General features: G+C 40.3%; 1 protein-coding gene across 1 annotated transcript; it reads left to right on the top strand.

The window, feature by feature from the left end:
• The first annotated feature begins 12,691 nt into the window (after positions 1-12,691).
• On the top strand, positions 12,692-15,399 carry CTSG (cathepsin G). The gene is made up of 5 exons (XM_005560993.3): positions 12,692-12,775; positions 13,543-13,690; positions 14,143-14,278; positions 14,454-14,708; positions 15,143-15,399. Exons 1-5 carry the CDS (start codon positions 12,721-12,723, stop codon positions 15,314-15,316), a joined length of 768 nt encoding a protein of 255 aa, XP_005561050.1. The 5' UTR covers positions 12,692-12,720; the 3' UTR covers positions 15,317-15,399.
• The last annotated feature ends 2,923 nt before the right edge of the window (positions 15,400-18,322 follow it).

Here is an 18,322-nt window from a genome sequence, read left to right as displayed (position 1 = left end):
AGGAACAACAGGTACCAGCCATTGCAAAAATATGCCAAAATGTAAAGTCCATCGATGCTAGGAAGAAACTGCATCAACTAGTGAGCAAAATAACCAGCTAATATCTTAATGACAGGATCAAGTTCACACATAACAATATTAACCTTAAATGTAAATGTACTAAATGGTCCAATTAAAAGACATAGACTGGCAAATTAGATAGTCAAGACACATCAGTTTGCTGTATTCAGGAGACCCATCTCACGTGCAGAGACACACATAGGCTCAAAATAAAGGGATGGAGGAAGATCTACCAAGCAAATGGAGAACAACAACAACAAAAAAAGCAGGGGTTGAAATCCTAGTCTCTGATAAAACAGACTTTAAACCATCAAAGATCAAAAGAGACAAACAAGGCCATTACATAATGGTAAAGGGATCAATTCATCAGGAAGAGCTAACTATCCTAAATATATATGCACCCAATACAGGAGTACCCAGATTCGTAAAGCAAGTCCTTAGAGACTTACAAAGAGACTTAGATTCCCATACAATAATAATGGGAGACTTTAACACCCCACTGTCAACATTAGACAGATCAATGAGACAGAAAGTTAACAAGGATATCCAGGAATTGAACTGAACTCTGCACCAAGTGGACCTCATAGACATCTACAGAACTCTCCACCCCAATCAACAGAATATACATTCTTCTCAGCACCACATCACACTTATTCCAAAACTGACCACATAGTTGGAAGTAAAGCACTCCTCAGCAAATATAAAGGAACAGAAATTATAACAAACTGTCTCTCACCACAGTGCAATTAAACTAGAACTCAGGACTAAGAAACTCAATCAAAACCGCTAAACTACATAGAAACTGAACAACCTGCGCCTGAATGACTACTGGCTACATAACGGAATGAAGGCAGAAATAAAGATGTACTTTGAAATGAATGAGAACAAAGATACAATATACCAAAATCTCTGGGACACATTTAAAGCAGTGTGTAGAGGGAAATTTATAGCACTAAATGCCCACAAGAGAAAGCAGGAAAGATCTAAAATTGACACCCTATCATCACAATTAAAAGAACTAGAGAAGCAAGAGCAAACACATTCAAAAGCTAGCAGAAGGCAAGAAATAACTAAGATCAGAGCAGAACTGAAGGAGATAGAGACACAAAAAACCCTCCAAAAAATCAATTACTCCAGGAGCTGATTTTTTGAAAAGATCAACAAAATTGATAGACCACTAGCAAGATTAATAAAGAAGAAAAGAGAGAAGAATCAAATAGACTCAATAAAAAATGATAAAGGGGATATTGCCACTGACCCCACAGAAATACATACTACCATCAGAGAATACTATAAACACCTCTACGCAAATAAACTAGAAAACCTAGAAGAAATGGATAATTTCCTGGACACTTACACTCTCCCAAGACTAAACCAGGAAGAAGTGGAATCCCTGAATAGACCAATAGCAGGCTCTGAAATTGAGGCAATAATTAATAGCCTACCAACCAAAAAAAGTCCAGGATCAGACAGATTCACAGCCGAATTCTACCAGAGGTACAAGGAGGAGTTGGTACCATTCCTTCTGAAACTATTCCAATCAATAGAAAAAGAGGGAATCCTCCCTAACTCATTTTATGAGGCCAACATCATCCTGATACCAAAGCCTGACAGAGATACAACAAAAAAAGACAATTTTAGACCAATATCCCCGATGAACATCGATGCAAAAATCCTCAATGAAATACTGGCAAACTGAATCCAGCAGCACATCAAAAAGCTTATCCAACATGATCAAGTGGGCTTCATCCCTGGGATGCAAGGCTGGTTCAACATATGCAAATCAACAGACGTAATCCAGCATATAAACAGAACCAAAGACAAAAACCACATGATTATCTCAATAGATGCAGAAAAGGCCTTTGACAAAATTCAATAACCCTTCATGCTAAAAACTCTCAATAAATTCAGTATTGATGGAACGCATCTCAAAATAATAAGAGCTATTTATGACAAACCCACAGCCAATATCATACTGAATGGGCAAAAACTGGAAGCATTCCCTTTGAAAACCGGCACAAGACAGGGATGCCCCCTCTCACCATTCCTATTCAACATGGTGTTGGAAGTTCTGGCTAGGGCAATCAAGCAAAAGAAAAGAAATAAAGGGTATTCAGTTAGGAAAAGAAGAATCAAATTGTCCCTGTTTGCAGATGACATGATTGTATATTTAGAAAACCCCATTGTCTTAGCCCAAAATCTCCTTAAGCAGATAAGCAACTTCAGCAAAGTCTCAGGATACAAAATCAACGTGCAAACATCACAAGCATTCTTATACACCAGTAACATACAAACAGAGAGCCAAATCATGAATGAACTTCCATTCACAATAGCTTCAAAGAGAATAAAATACCTAGGAATCCAACTTACAAGGGATGTAAAGGACCTCTTCAAGGAGAACTACAAACCACTGCTCAGTGAAATAAAAGAGGACACAAACAAATAGAAGAACATACCATGCTCATGGATAACAATCAATATTGTGAAAATGGTCATACTGCCCAAGGTAATTTATAGATTCAATGCCATCCCCATTAAGCTACCAATGACTGTCCTCACAGAATTGGAAAAAAACTGCTTTAAAGTTCATATGGAACCAAAAAAGACCCCGCATTGCCAAGACTATCCTAAGCCAAAAGAACAAAGCTGGAGGCATCACACTACCTGACTTCAAACTATACTACAAGGCTACAGTAACCAAAACATGGTACTGGTACCAAAACAGAGATATAGATCAATGGAACAGAACAGAGCCCTCAGAAATAATACCACACATCTACAGCCATCTGATCTTTGACAAACCTCAGAAAAACAAGAAATGGGGAAAGGATTCCCTATTTAATAAATGATGCTGGGAAAATTGACTAGCCATAAGCAGAAAGCTGAAACTGGATCCTTTCCTTACTCCTTATATGAAAATTGATTCAAGATGGATTAGAGACTTAAATGTTAGACCTAAAACCATAAAAACCCTAGAAGAAAACCTAGGTAATACCATTCAGGACATAGGCATGGGCAAGGACTTCATGTCTAAAACACCAAAAGCAACAGCAACAAAAGCCAAAATTGACAAATGGGATCTAATTAAACTAAAGAGCTTCTGCACAGCAAAAGAAACTACCATGAGAGTGAACAGGCAACCTACAGAATGGGAGAAAATTTTTGCAATCTACTCATCTGACAAAGGGCTAATATCCAGAACCTATAAAGAACTCAGTCAAATTTACAACAGAAAAACAACCCTATCAAAAAATGGGCAAAGGATACGAACAGACCCTTCTCAAAAGAAGACATTCATACAGCCAACAGGCACATGAAAAAATGCTCACCATGACTTGCCATCAGAGAAATGCAAATCAAAACCACAATGAGATATCATCTCACACCTGTTAGAATGGCAATCATTAAAAAATCAGGAAACAACAAGTGCTGGAGAGGATGTGGAGAAATAGGAACACTTTTACACTGTTGGTGGGACTGTAAACTAGTTCCACCATTGTGGAAAACAGTGTGGCAATTCCTCAAGGATCTAGAACTAGAAATACCATTTGACCCAGCCATCCCATTACTGGGTATATACCCAAAGGATTATAAGTCATGCTGCTATAAAGACACATGCACCTGTATGTTTATTGCAGCACTATTCACAATAGCAAAGACTTGGAATCAACCCAAATGTCCATCAGTGACAGACTGGATTAAGAAAATGTGGCACATATATACCATGGAATACTATGCAGCCATAAAAAAGGATGAGTTCATGTCCTGTGTAGGGAGATGGATGTAGCTGGAAACCATCATTCTCTGCAAACTATAGCAAAAACAGAAAACCAAATACCACATGTTCTCACTCATCGGTGGGAATTGAACAATGAGATCACTTGGACACAGGAAGGGGAGCATCACACAACGGGTCCTATTGTGGGGAGGGGGTAGGGGGAGGGATAGCATTAGGAGATATACCTAATGTAAATGACAAGTTAATGGGTGCAGCACACCAACAAGGCACATGTATACATATGTAACAAACCTGCACGTTGTGCACATGTACCCTAGAACTTAAAGTATGATAAAAAAGTATCCATAAATAGCTCACAGCTTAGTATATAAAATCAGATTTGTAAATAAGTAATCTGTAATTAGACTAATTACAGTCAGATTATTCCTATTTTATAATATCTAAAAAAAATTGTAAAAGAAATAAAATCCTTCCTCAGAAAAAAAAAAGAAAATGGTATATTTATACAATGGAATACTACTTAGCCATAAAAAGGAATTAATTAGGCCGGGCGCGGTGGTTCAAGCCTGTAATCCCAGCACTTTGGGAGGCCAAGACGGGCGGATCACGAGGTCAGGAGATCGAGACCATCCTGACGAACACGGTGAAACCCCGTCTCTACTAAAGAAATACAAAAAACTAGCCGGGCGAGGTGGCGGGCGCCTGTAGTCCCAGCTACTCTGGAGGCTGAGGCCGGAGAATGGCGTGAACCCGGGAGGCAGAGCTTGCAGTGAGCTGAGATCCGGCCACTGCACTCCAGCCTGGGCTACAGAGCGAGACTCCGTCTCAAAAAAAAAAAAAAAAAAAAAAAAAAAAAGGAATTAATTAATGGCATTCACAGTGACCTGGATGAGATTGAAGACTATTATTCTAAGTGAAGTAACTCAGGAATGGAAAACCAAACATTGTATGGTCTCACTGATATGCAAGAGCTAAGCTATGAGGATGCAAAGGTATAAGAATGATACAATGGACTTTGGGGACTTGGGAGGAAAAGTGGGAGGAGGACAAGGGATAAAACACAACAAATATGGTGTAGTGTATACTGCTCAGGTGAAGAGTGCACCAGAATCTCACAAATCACCACTAGAGAAATTACTCATGTAACCAAATACCACCAGTACCCCAATAACTTATGGAAAAATAAAAAATAAAATAAAATAAAATAAAAAGATATCTCATGCTCAGGAAAAAGAAGAATTAATATTGTGAACAATAACCCTATTACCCAAAGCAATCCCTATCTATGAATTCCATGCAATTCCTATCAAAATGTCAATGACATTCTTCACAGGTGTAGAAAAAATCCTAAAATTTATATGGAACCAAAAAAGATCCCGAATAGCCAAAGCAATCCCAAGCAAAAAGAGCAAAGCTGGAGGCATCACACTACTTGACTTCAAATATACTACAAAGCTATAGTAACAAAATCAGCATGGCACTGGCATTTAAACAGACATTTAAACTAATGGAACATAATAGAGAACCCAGAAATAAATCCATGTATTTACAGGCAGCTGATTTTTGACAGTTGCCAAGAGTACACATTGGGAAAAGGACACCCTCTTCAATGAATGATTCTGGCAAAACCAGCTGTCTATATGCAGAAGAATGAAACTAGATCCCTATCTCTTTTCATATACAAAAACCAACTCGAAATGTATGAAAGTCTTAAATGTAAGACCGAAAAATATAAAACTACTAGAAAAAAACATAGGAGTAATGCTTTAGGACTTCAATCCAGGCAAAGATTTCATGGTTAAGACCTCAAAATCACAGACAACAAAAACAAACATAGACAAAATAGACTATATTAAAATAAAAGCTCTGCACAGCAAAGGAAGCAACAGAATAAAGAGACAACCTGTAAAATGGGAGAAAATATTTGCAAACCATTCATCCAGCAAGGAGCTAATATCCAGAATACACAAGGAACTCAAAAATTCAACAGCAAAATAGTAATAATAATAATCCTATGAAAAAGGGCAAAGGATAGGAATAGACATTTCTTAAAAGAAAATGGCCAACAGAGATATGAAAAAGTGTACAACCTCATTCATTACCAGGAAAATGCAAATCAAAACCACCATGAGATATCATCTGACCTCAGTTATAATGCTATTATCAAAAAGACAAAATATAAGGAATGCTGGCGAGGATGCAGAGAAAAGGAAACTTATCCACTGTTGGTGAGAATATAAATTAGCATAGCAATTATGGAAAACAGTATAGAGGTTTCACCAAAAAATAAATAAATAAATAAATAGAGCAACCACATGATCCAGCATTTCCACTACTGGGTATTTATTCAAATGAAAGGAAATCAGTACATCAAAGGGATACCTGCACTTCCGTGTTTATGCAGCACTACGCACAATAGCAAAGATATGTAATCAAGCTAAATATTCACCAATGGATGAATCGATAAGGAAAAAAATTACATATGTATATATATATACACACACACATATATATACACATACACAAACATACACACACACATCACCTTTACGTCTTTCTCACATCTACCCAGGATCTCAGAGGCACTGCTCAATCTTAGAAGTAAGCCTCTCTGCCAGGAAACATGAAGGACCTTGAATCTTTTTTCAAATCTTTCTCTGCCATAGCCAGGGCTTCTGCTTGCCTGTTTCCCTCTGACTACTCTGATGAGAAGATTTTAAGCCACTCCCAGTGATTTTGCTACAGCAAATTATGTATTTCAGGACCCTCTGAGGGATTCACTCTTTCCTTTGTCACCTTTTCTTTCCTACAAGAATGCCAACACAGGCCAGTTCTTGGCAAGAAAGCATCTGGCTCCCTGAAGACAACTGTGGTGGTGGGAAGACAATGACTCTGGCACACCCCTCTCTCAGCACTGACCCTTAATAAAGCAATCACAAGTTCATCAGTGGGAACTTCCCAAGGAGCTTCCAAAATGTCCTTTTAAGAGTGATTTTAAGGTAGCCCTGAGGGTCTGGAGCAATTCAGTACTATGCTGGTCTCCTATAAAGCCAAGAGGAAGTAAATTGGTTACTGACTAGAGTAGCATCAGAGGAAAGGAGGGGGATTTGACCCAGCAACAACTGGCAACTGCCTTCTCAGAGGATTTGCATTGTCAGTGGCTTATGGGGCCCAGGGAGGAGGTGGAAAACACTCTACATTAATGTCCCAACATCCCAGAGGAGAAAAAAATTATAACTGACGGAAATGTAATAAAACAGTCAAAAGCAGATGTAACCAGTTGTAGATATTGTGAAACATATTGGTCTTTTTGTTCAAATATTATAATTTTTATTAAAATAAAAAATAAATTAAAAGTATGTGCCCCACTCTACTCATATATTCCCCCTCTCTATCTGAATGTTCTCTCTAATCCCCATCCTCTGGCAATCAGATTTTTTTAAAAACGTATTACAAAATGTACACACAAGAGTTCATAAAACATAAATTGAGAGTTTAAAGAGTAATTATAAGGTAAACACTACATTTTATGTCAGGAAATTGGGTTTGTTCAACACTACTGAAATCTGCTATATGTCTCTTCCTACTCAAAATGCCCTCTCTGCCCTCCAATTCCAGAGTTAACTACTTTTCTGACTTTGATGATAACTATTTCCTTGCTTTTCATCACACATTTACCCCATATATATATATATTGCTATCTAATATACTTTCATTTTGCCTAGTTTTGAACTTTATATAAATAAAATTAAAGTAGTCTTCTTGGGTTCTTTTAACATTATGCTTGTAAGATCCATTTGCATAGCTGCATGAAGGAAGAGTTTTATTTTTATGGGTAAGCAATATTCCATTATATGAATATACTACAATTTGATTATTCATGGTGCTGTTGGTGGACCAAGTGTTTCCAGTTTGAGGCTATCATGAACATACTGCTATGACCTTCTTGGACACGTGTGTGGTAGAAATTTGCACCCAATGTTTCTCTAGGGTGTATACCTAGGATTGGGAAAAGAGCCAACATGGTAGCTGTAACTGGTATTGCACTTTTTTCTTTTTTCTTTCCTTGAGACAGGGTCTTGCCTTGTCACCCAGGCTGGAATGCAATGGCACAATCATGGCTCACTGCAGCCTCAACTCCCACTACAGCCTTCCAAGTAGCTGGGACTACAGGCACATGCCATCACACCCAGTCTCCAACTCCTGGGCTCAAGTGATCCCCTTACCTTGGCCTCCCAAAGTGCTGGGATTACAGGCATAAGCCACCATACGTGGCCTTCATTATGCTCAAATGAGTGCTTCTCTAATATCTAGTCAGGGTAACACGTTTTCATGTTTACTGACCACTTCGATTTCCTGTTTTGAGATAAAACTCTTCAAGTCTTTTGGCTACTGTTTTATTAATTGTCTTCTTCATTGCAAGTTTGTTTTGTTTTGTTTTGTTTTGTTTTGAGATAGCCTCTCTTTGTTGCCCAGTGAGGCAATCTCGGCTTACAGCAACCTCAGCCTCCCCAGTTCCCCAAGCAATTCTCCTACCTCAGCCTCCCGAGTAGCTGAGGTTACAAGTATGTGCCACCATCCTGGCTAATTTTTTTGTGTATATTCCTAGCAGAGACGGGTTTTCACCATGTTGGTCAGGCTGGCCTCCAACTCCTGACCTCAAGTGATCTGCCCGCCTTGGTCTCCCAAGGTGCTGGGGCATGGGTGAGCCACTGCACCTGGCCAGATTTTTACAAGTTCTTTATATAATTTGAATATAAGCCCTTTGTTGGTCATGTGTATTTCAAGCATCTTTGCCTACTCTATGAATTGTCTTTTGTTTCTCTCAATTTTGATGTGTCAAATTCGTCAGTCCTTTTCTTCATTATTAGTACTTTATATACAGTACTAAAATCTTTACCTACCATGAAGATATTCTTCCATTATATATTCAAATCATTATTCCTACTTGGATCCATAATCTACCTAGAATAGGTTTTTTGATATTTTGGGAGAAGAAGGTCAAGTTTTATTTTTCCACATAGAAAATATGAGTCTCCATAGGACACCATAAAGGCACTTTATTATCCCAGTACCATTTACTGGGGAGAAAAACGGAAAACAGTCTTTTCCCTATTATGATGAAAGGTGCAACATCCATCATAAATCAATCCATCCATGTGTATGTCAGTGTCCACATGCATGTGGAGTCCTTACTTCTGGTCCATTAGTATATGTTTCTATGCCTCATCAGTACCACACTATCTTCATTCCCATGGCTTTCTTCGCTAAAACAAGGCTTCCATCTTATTCTCATTCTTTAGTGGTGTCCTGGCTATCATTAGCCATTTGTTTTCCAAATATACTTACAATCAGTTAAGTTCTATAAAATCCCTCTCATTGCAACGAATCTATATAGATCAATTTTGGCAGAGCTGACATTTTTACAATATTTAGTCTTCTTCCAATCTATGAACATGGAATCTCTCCACATTTAGGTCTTCTTGAATGTCTCTTCATTCAGTTTTACAATTTTCACTAAAGAGGTCTTTCACATATTCTTTTAGATTTATATTTAGTTATTTGATCATTTCCATGCCATTTAAGTATTACTTTCTAAAAATTTCTTTCTAACAGTGTTGCAGTACATGTAGAAATATGATTGTTTTAAATTGATTTTTTCTAGCAAATCTGTAAAACTATTATAATGGTAATTTACCTGTAGATGCTTTTGGATTGTCTACGTATACTACCATTTCCTCATATCATTATAATTTTGTTTTCTCTCTTTTCTGTCTTTATACCTTTCATTTCCATTTCCTACCTAACTGCACTGGCTGAAACCGCTAGTGTACTGTTGAACAGAACTGATAATAATTTGTATTCCGGCATTCTTGTAATGTTTTGCTCTCAAAAAAAGGTTTTAACACTTTTCCATTAAGTATAATGATTGCTATGGGAATTTTGTGGATAATTCTATCAGATTAATCTATCAGATTAAAGACATTTCTTTTTATTCCTAGTCTGCTAAGAATATTTTTTAAGTAAATAAGGGTAAATTTTAGAAAATGTTTGAGGACTTCGTTGTTTCACTTAAATAATCACATGATGTTTCTTCTTTAATCAGTTCATATGATGTGTTATAGCAATTTTGCTTTTCAAACGAAAAGTCATCTATGTGTTCCTAGGATAAACTCAAGTTACTTATGATATATTAATATCTATTTGCTTATTGATTGATTTGGTTTGCATCAATATTTGAAAGTTATATTGAGCTATAATGTTTCATTTCTATATTGTCTTTATTGGGTTTGGCATGGAGGTTATGCCAGTCCCATAAAGGGAAGGGTAGCATCCATTCTTCAGAAGAAACCATATAGCATTCTTTAAATATTTTCTATAGATTACTCCTTAATGTGACCATCAAAAAAAAAGTTGAAATTTTGTGGATTCAGCACATTCCCTTGGAACAACAGTAGCTTCCTAACTAGACTCTCATTATTCCTTCAACCTGATCTGATAGTCACTTCAAGGCTGGTAGTTCTTCGAGGTTTGTAAAGTTTTTAGATATCTTAAACAACTTTGATTCCTTTTAACAAGAAGATTGCATGAAATTCTAGGTCACTATTAATGAAATTTCCTAATCAATATTTATTACATGACCGAATGCATATATTTTACTCCTCTTTTTTCATATGTGCAGGTTTTTCTTTATCCCGTTCTTCTATTTTTAAGTTAAACTAACATTTTAAAACAAAACACAATGTTGAAAAATTTTAATGAATTAAATTATGCCAAATGCTAAGGCACTAATAAAGGTGCTATACTATTCTCTCTTTGTTCCCTTCTTCTTCATGTTACTTTTCAGATGCATAAAGAGATTTGATAGAGCCTGTACAAGAGAAGAGGTTAAGCTCTGTGCAGCTCTAAAAATAAGTGAAAAAATTATATATTTATGTATAAGGAAAGGAACGCTAACATTCATGAGATTTTCAAGAGGGCCTATTATACTCCATAAAGCTGGGAATTGTATCTCACACCAATTAGAATGGCTATTACTAAAAAGTCAAAAAATAACAGATGCTGGCAAAGTTGCAGACAAAAGAGAACATTTACACACTGTTGGTGGGAGCAGTTAAACCGTTGCGGAAAGCAGTATGGTGATTCTTCAAAGAGCTAAAAACAGAACTACCATTCGACCCAGCAATCCCATTACTGGATATTTGCCCAGAGAAATATAAATCATTCTACCATAAAGACACATGCACACAGATGTTCACTGCAGCACTATTCACAATAGCAAAGACATGGAAACAATCTAACTGCCCATCAATAGACTAAAGAAAATGTGGTACATATACATCATGGTACATATACATATGCAGTCATAAAAAAGAATGGACTCATGACCTTTGCAGAGACATGGATGGAACTGGAGGCTATTATACTTAGCAAACTAACACAGGAAACCAAAGAGTACATGTTCTCACTTATACGTGGGAGCTAAATGATAAGAACTTACGAACACAAAGAAGAAAACAGACAGTGGGGTAAGAAGAGTGAGAGGAGCGGAAAAGATAACTATTGAGTGCTGGTCTTAATATCTGGGTGATAAATATGTACAACAAACCTCCATAACGTGTGTTTACCTATGTAACAAACCTTCACATGTACCCCCAAACCTAAAATAAAAGTTAAAAATAAATACATAAGTAAAAGATTTTAAAAATAAAAGACAGAAAAAAGAGATTGGGAATTGTATTAGTCTTCAATTCTGCTATTTCTGCAAAAATTATACTGGATTGTAAAGGTTTTCTGTGCATACACAGAATCTTCTAAATATTTTTAAGTGTTTTTAATAATCCACTGTGTTACTCTGCAGTAATTTGCTGTTCTTTTCTCCCATTGTTGAGTATGTGGCTCTGGTTCCCTTATAGGTAGCACAGCAATGAATGTACCTCCTTCTCAGAAGCTTTTGCTCCTGGGATTAGGTTGATGGGCCTCTAATGTCACCAATGAAATGGGATCTTAGATATTTTCCAGCTAGGATATGACAGCTCCCAATAAAATCAAGTCACTAAACCTTTACTGCAAGCAAGGAGCCATTCTGGAACATAAAGACTTTAACCTTGGGTAGGAAGCAGGCAAGTAGAAGTCTTCAATTGCGTCATAACTTTCACTGAGGCCTCCAGTGACCTGAGAAAGTAATTGTGAGTGTCAGAGCCTTGTTCTTCCTTTTCTTTCTCCAGCAGCACGCTTCACCTACTCAGAAGAGTGCCTACGCAATCTGACTTGACAACTTCTAGAAAGAAATTGGAGCAACAGGGGTCTCAGCAGGGTGGTCTTGGGCCAAACAGTGAAAGCAGGCAGGCTTACCCTTTCCTCTTCTGCCCCCTTCAACTTTTTCCTGGTGTTCTTACCCACATCCCTCACCACACCACACCCTTTCATTCATCCTTGTCCAGACTTATTAAGTATATACAGATAAGCAATCCAGGGAACTTGCATTCATTAAGAGAAACCCAGAAATTCAAAAGGACTGATGCTCTAAATCCAGAGGAATAGAAAACAGGAATTGGGCAGCTGCCAGCTTTCTTGCTTTGCTGGAGTATTCTGGAATTTGATGGATTGAGGGTTCTGGACACAATGCCCAAAGCCCCTTCCTTGTTGTGCTGGGTTCCTATTTCTGTTCTCAGCACTGACTCAACAGCTGCACAAGAGCTCGCCATGTTGGCTTGGATTACACCCTCTCACCCAGATCTCCGGCAGTTTGCGGGCAAACCTCCTGAGCAGCCTTGGGTGATGAAACCTATCGTGGTAGCAGGAGAATGGGACTGTGAATTCTCAATCCCCTATCCCCACCCCTTCCTTCCTCTCTCAGGTCCTTAAAGTCTAGCAGAAGGAAGCACAGCAGCAACTGACTGGGCAGCCTTTCAGGAAAGATGCAGCCACTCCTGCTTCTGCTGGCCTTTCTCCTACCCACTGGGGCCAAGGCAGGTGAGTGACCGCCCCCACCCACAGAGGCCTGACATCATCCCATAGATTCTTGAGCCAAATTGCCTTGTATATCCCAATTCTGTACTGTTGAGCAAGTTATTTGAATTTGTATTTCCTCAGTTTCCTCATCTATAAAATGAGAATAATATTAATACCGACTTTGCAGAGTTGCCATGCGAGTTAAATAAGTTAGAGTACTTAAATGTCTTGGAATTGCCCGCACACTGTAAGTGCTATAAAAACTTGCTTTGTATAAATAATTCAGCAGCATGTGTCAGAGTTTACCTAGGAGGTAAGAATACAGCAGTAACAGTACCATCAGCTCATGTCTAGATTTTTAAACACCAGTCCCACCTGGTCTTGAATTGGACTCAGAGGGCTCCGGGAAGCTCCATGAGGATGAAAGTATAAGGGAACTTCAGGAACAATCCTGTATTTACAGCAAAGCATCTCCTCAATACCTGAGGCTGAAGCTGGCCTTGCCTGGAACAAGGGTTGTTCTCCCTCTTTTGGAGAGGAGAAGGGAGCTGAGGCCTACGGTGGGGAAAAGAGCTCCTTTCAAGACAGCAGTGTTTCCTGTAGAACCCAGGAGCCCCCTCCCAATCTGGTGCCCCATAGACTCCAACCCTCAGCACCATCTCCTCCCTCTCCTGCACCTTCTCTCCTGCCATCTCCATCTTCCAGCCTTTCTGGAGCCACCAGCCTTTCTGGTACTCACACTGCAGGTTCAGCAAGCATAGAGTTAAGTGCCAAATGCTTCCTTCCAGGGGAGATCATCGGAGGCCGGGAGACCAGGCCCCACTCCCGCCCCTACATGGCGTATCTTCAGATCCAGTCTCCAAGAGGTCGGAGCAGCTGCGGAGGGTTCCTGGTGCGAGACAACTTTGTGCTGACAGCAGCTCACTGCTGGGGAAGGTGAGGAGTTAAGTAGCTTCCTGGGCAGCCAGGAACACAGCCCTGGGGAGCTCTTCGGAGCATCCATCTGAAAGAAGGGTTGTAGCAACAAAAAGGGTGAAAGAGGGACCAAGTGAGTCTTTGCGGGAGGGAACAGGCCAGTGTAAACGAGGAGGAAAGGAGGATACGATCAAAAAGAGCAAGAGGAAGAGATGGAAGACATATATTGGGGCTCAAAATATAAACTCAGGCTATTTATCAATTTAATCTGGGGCAGCAAACCTGAAGGCAACTACCACCCTGTCATCCCTAGCTCAGAGGTGCTGAGAAAGAGGATACAGCTGAGCCCCTGGGCCCTCCCATCCCCTCGATTCTGGTTAGCTGCAGTCTTGCCCTCCTGGTGCTGTCCGCCTACCCTGCAGAGCCGGTGGACCATAGCTCCTGCAGCCCAGACCTACCTCTTGCTTTTGCAGCTCTATAAATGTCACCCTGGGCGCCCACAATATCCGGAGACGGGAAAACACCCAGCAACATATCACTGCGCGCAGAGCCATCCCCCACCCTGGATATAATCAGCAGACCATCCATAATGACATCATGTTATTGCAGGTACCACCTACCTGGCTCTCTGGCTCCTTCCTAGTGTGTCCAGGAACAATGGAGGAGGAAGTGAGGGCAAGGCTTCAGGGTAGCGGGAAGGGTATGGGACGTGTACTGCACCAGCGACCCCTGAGCCTTGGCTGGAGGCCCCAGCTGAGCGGGAATGCCTACATTCTTCCTCCAGCTGAGCCGAAGAGTCAGACGGAATCGAAATGTGAGACCAGTGGCTCTGCCTAGCACCCAGGAGAGACTGAGACCCGGGACGCAGTGCACTGTGGCTGGCTGGGGCTTGGTCAGCCAGACGAGGAGAACAGACAGACTCCGAGAGGTGCAGCTGAGAGTGCAGAGGGATAGGGAGTGCCTCCGCCTCTTCTCTTTCTACGACGGCGGAAGCCAGATTTGTGTGGGGGACCGGCGGGAACGGAAGTCTGCCTTCAGGGTAACGCATGGGCATTGGCCAACACACCCCGGGATAGAGGGGCCTATGCAGAGCCAGGGCAGTGCGAACAGATTCCATCCCCACAGCCTCAGCCTGGGGGCCAGATCAGGGTGAGCTGGGGACTGATTTCCCCATCAACCTGGTCTCTGGGGGAATAGGAGGAAGACCCACAACATATACATAGGCAACATTCTCCTGGAGAAGGGGGAGGTACCTTGACTCGGATTGGGCTGGAGACAGTAACTCAGGCGGAGCTGAAGTCCAGCGACCAAAAGGGTCCAGAGGCTTGGCTCTGCACCCCACCAATCTTCCATCTCACACGCACCCAGTAGTTGAAGGGGCCCACCCACCCCTGCCTTCTCTGAGAGCCCGGAGCTCAGGGCAGCAGGAGCAAGGAGGCCTGTCTCAGTCTCCCTTCCCCTCTCTACCTACAGGGGGACTCCGGAGGCCCCCTGCTGTGTAACAATGTGGCCCACGGCATCGTCTCCTATGGAAGACCGTCAGGGATTCCTCCAGAAGTCTTCACCAGGATCTCAAGTTTCCTGCCCTGGATAAGGAGAACAATGAGAAGCTTCAAACAGCTGGATCAGATGGAGATCCCCTTGTGACTGACTCTTCTTCTCGGGGACACAGACCAGCTCCACAGGGTTGCCAGAGCCTTAATAAACGTCCCCAGAGTATAAATAACCAATTCCTCATTTGTTCATTAAACGTCATTCAGTACTTAGTTTGTTTGGATTGCTACAACAAAATAGCACAAATTGGGTGGCTTATAAATAACAAATTTATTTCTCACAGGTTTAGAGGCTAAGAAGTCTAAGATCAAGTCACTAGCTGATTCAGTGTCTAATAAGGGCCCATTTTCTGGTTCACAGACAATCATTGTCTCCCTGTGTCCTCATATGGTAAAGGGGCAAAGGAATTCTCTGATGTCTCTTTTACAAAGGACCTAGACCCATTCAAAGAGCTCAGCTCTTACGACGTAATCACATCCCAAAGGCCCCACCTAATGCCATCACATTGGGGATTAGGTCTGGGAAACATAGGGAAACACTGTCTCTACACAAAATTTTAAAATTAGCCAGGCATGGTGGCAAGTGCCTGTAGTCCCAGCTACTTGGGAGGCTAAAGTGGAAGGATTACTTGAACCCAGGAGGTTGAGGCTGCAGTGAACCATGCACTACAGCCTGAGCGACAGAGCAAGACCCCATCCCAAGAAAAAAAAAAAAGACTGGCAGGCCAAAAAGACAGAACTGAAATTCCAAAAAAAGACCTACTTTAGTGTATGAAAAAGGTGGCATCTCAAATCACTGGGAAACAATGGATTTTTAATAAATAGCATTAGAACAACTAGATAGATATTTGGAGGGGATGGAAAGTATAATTGGATCCATTCCTCACACCATACTTCAAAATAAACCTCAAATGGATCACAGATCTAAATGCAAAAACATTAAACCATACAAGCACTGGAATAAAGAAAAAGTAAAGAGATTTGCTTCTTTAAAAATAGTTAATGAGCACCCATGTTCATAACAACACTAACCACAATAGCCGGGGATGGAAGAACCCCAGCATCCATCACCAGCCAGCATACTTGTCCTAAACCTTGTGAAAGAAAATAGACTCTCAGGACCCAAACCTCACTATTCCAAAGGGAAAGTTAAGCTTGGGAACTGACCCACGGTAAAAAAAATAAATAAATAAAAAATAAAAATAAATAAAAAATAAACTGCTTTCTATTTATTTCCAAACAGCTATAATTCATAATCCTGTGGCATCACCTCATTTCCTCTACTTGCTTTTCCACATGTTTACTTTATCTTGTGTAAGATGTAGATTTAATGAGGCTAATTAGAACCTCACAAGAACATAACCATCTGCCTCATGTCCTACTCTCCCATTTTTACCTTCCTGCTTGCCCTTTCCCCTTTAAATACTGAAGTTCCTAAAACCCTTTAGGCAAAAGCACAGGTCATAGATGCTCCTGTGGCTTATATTTTTTCCCCTAGTGCATCTTCAACCTTGACTAAATAAACTTCTGTTAGATTGAGACCTATCTCAGTCACTTTGTGGTTTATAACCCTTCCTTACACTATACCAACCCCACTGTATGTATAAGCCAGCATTTTCCTCACCAATGTGATGAAGATCTGTCTCAGAATTTTTGATACTCTGAAGGTATATAAAACATCTCACAAAATGTTGACCAAAATAACAATACATTTGCCCTGAAGATTAGCCCATGACTGTCTACATCAATATTATATTCAAACAAAAGATTACTGAAATCACATAATTTAAAATTAAGCTTTAAACACTTTCTGAAAGTAACTACACAGAATCATCCAGGAAGTTTTCCTAGGTAAGTAGAAATATTAATTACTCCTTTCAGTGTGACATTTACTATCTAAACTTTTGCAGCTTTCATAATCTTAAATGAAATAATCCCTGAACAGACATTTTATCAAATCTAACAGGCTATATACGAAAATGCTTTGGTGAATTTGACCATTATTTTATGTGTATCTCTTATCAGAAAGTCATTTGTCTAATATTCAGTGTAAGCCATTTATCAACAAAATTTTAATCAATAATACATCTTTAACAATCCTCAGTCATTCTCTCTGTATTTACTAACTGCCTACTCATAGGAATTATCTATTACTGGCATACTCTGGGGGTAACAGTCTCATTATTAAATGTTTGCACTGACAAATGGAAAGAATACTTGCTGGTGAAGAGAAAGAAGGAGGGAACAGTAGTAGAAAGGTCCCCCATTCAGCCCTTCTTCCCTGTGGCATTTACTTAGAGCCTCAGAGCACTGCCCAGTCTCCAGACTCAGTCCCCAGGAAGCCCCACAGGCATTCATCTCATCTTCAGGTCTTTCTCTACCAGTCAGTGCTTCCAAGGCAGCTCTTTGTCTCTGCTACCCTGCTGAAAAGGTCTCTACAGACCCCAGGGTACTCACCTCCAGGTGACCATCCCAGAAGCCAGACCCACCACTTCTAACAAATCTGCACTCTTCCCTATTGAGTAAACCTCATGAGCAGAACTTTGGCAAGAAAGTGTTTTGCACAATGAAAACCAATGCAAAAGAACACAAATCTTTCTTTTTCCACGTGCAGACTTTGCACATTAGAAGCCTTACCAGTTTGAATGGAAAGTCATAAAATTACGGTAAGCTCAGGCACAGAAACCTCACTGGGAACTTCTTCCCCAGCCCAACAGCTAAGGCAAAAAGGAGGATTGGGTCAGATGATGATATTTCAGAAAGAGAAAATCTTTCTCCTCTCTCTCTCTCTCTCTCTCTCTCTCTCTGTCTTTCTCTTTCTCTTTCTCTCACACACACACACACACACACACACACACACACACACACACACACGCATTAACCCACACTAAGCCATTTTCCTTTTCAAACAACCCAAGGCCAGAGAAGAGGGGAGCAGAGGAGAAAGAGTCTGTGTAGACAGAAAATCTGAAGATTCTAAGTTGGGCCCTGCCTCTTCCCATTCCATGTGGAGTCTTCAGAGGTCCTACCTGCAAGGCCAGGACTGTGTCTGACATGTACATGTAAATGAGAAATCGCTCTCTACTCCAGAATCTCAAGT

The sequence above is a fragment of the Macaca fascicularis genome, chromosome 7, assembly GCF_037993035.2.
Source record: "Macaca fascicularis isolate 582-1 chromosome 7, T2T-MFA8v1.1".
NCBI lineage: Eukaryota > Metazoa > Chordata > Mammalia > Primates > Cercopithecidae > Macaca > Macaca fascicularis.
Note: the sequence above shows the minus strand (reverse complement) of the source record. Positions and strands in the feature narration are given on the sequence as shown.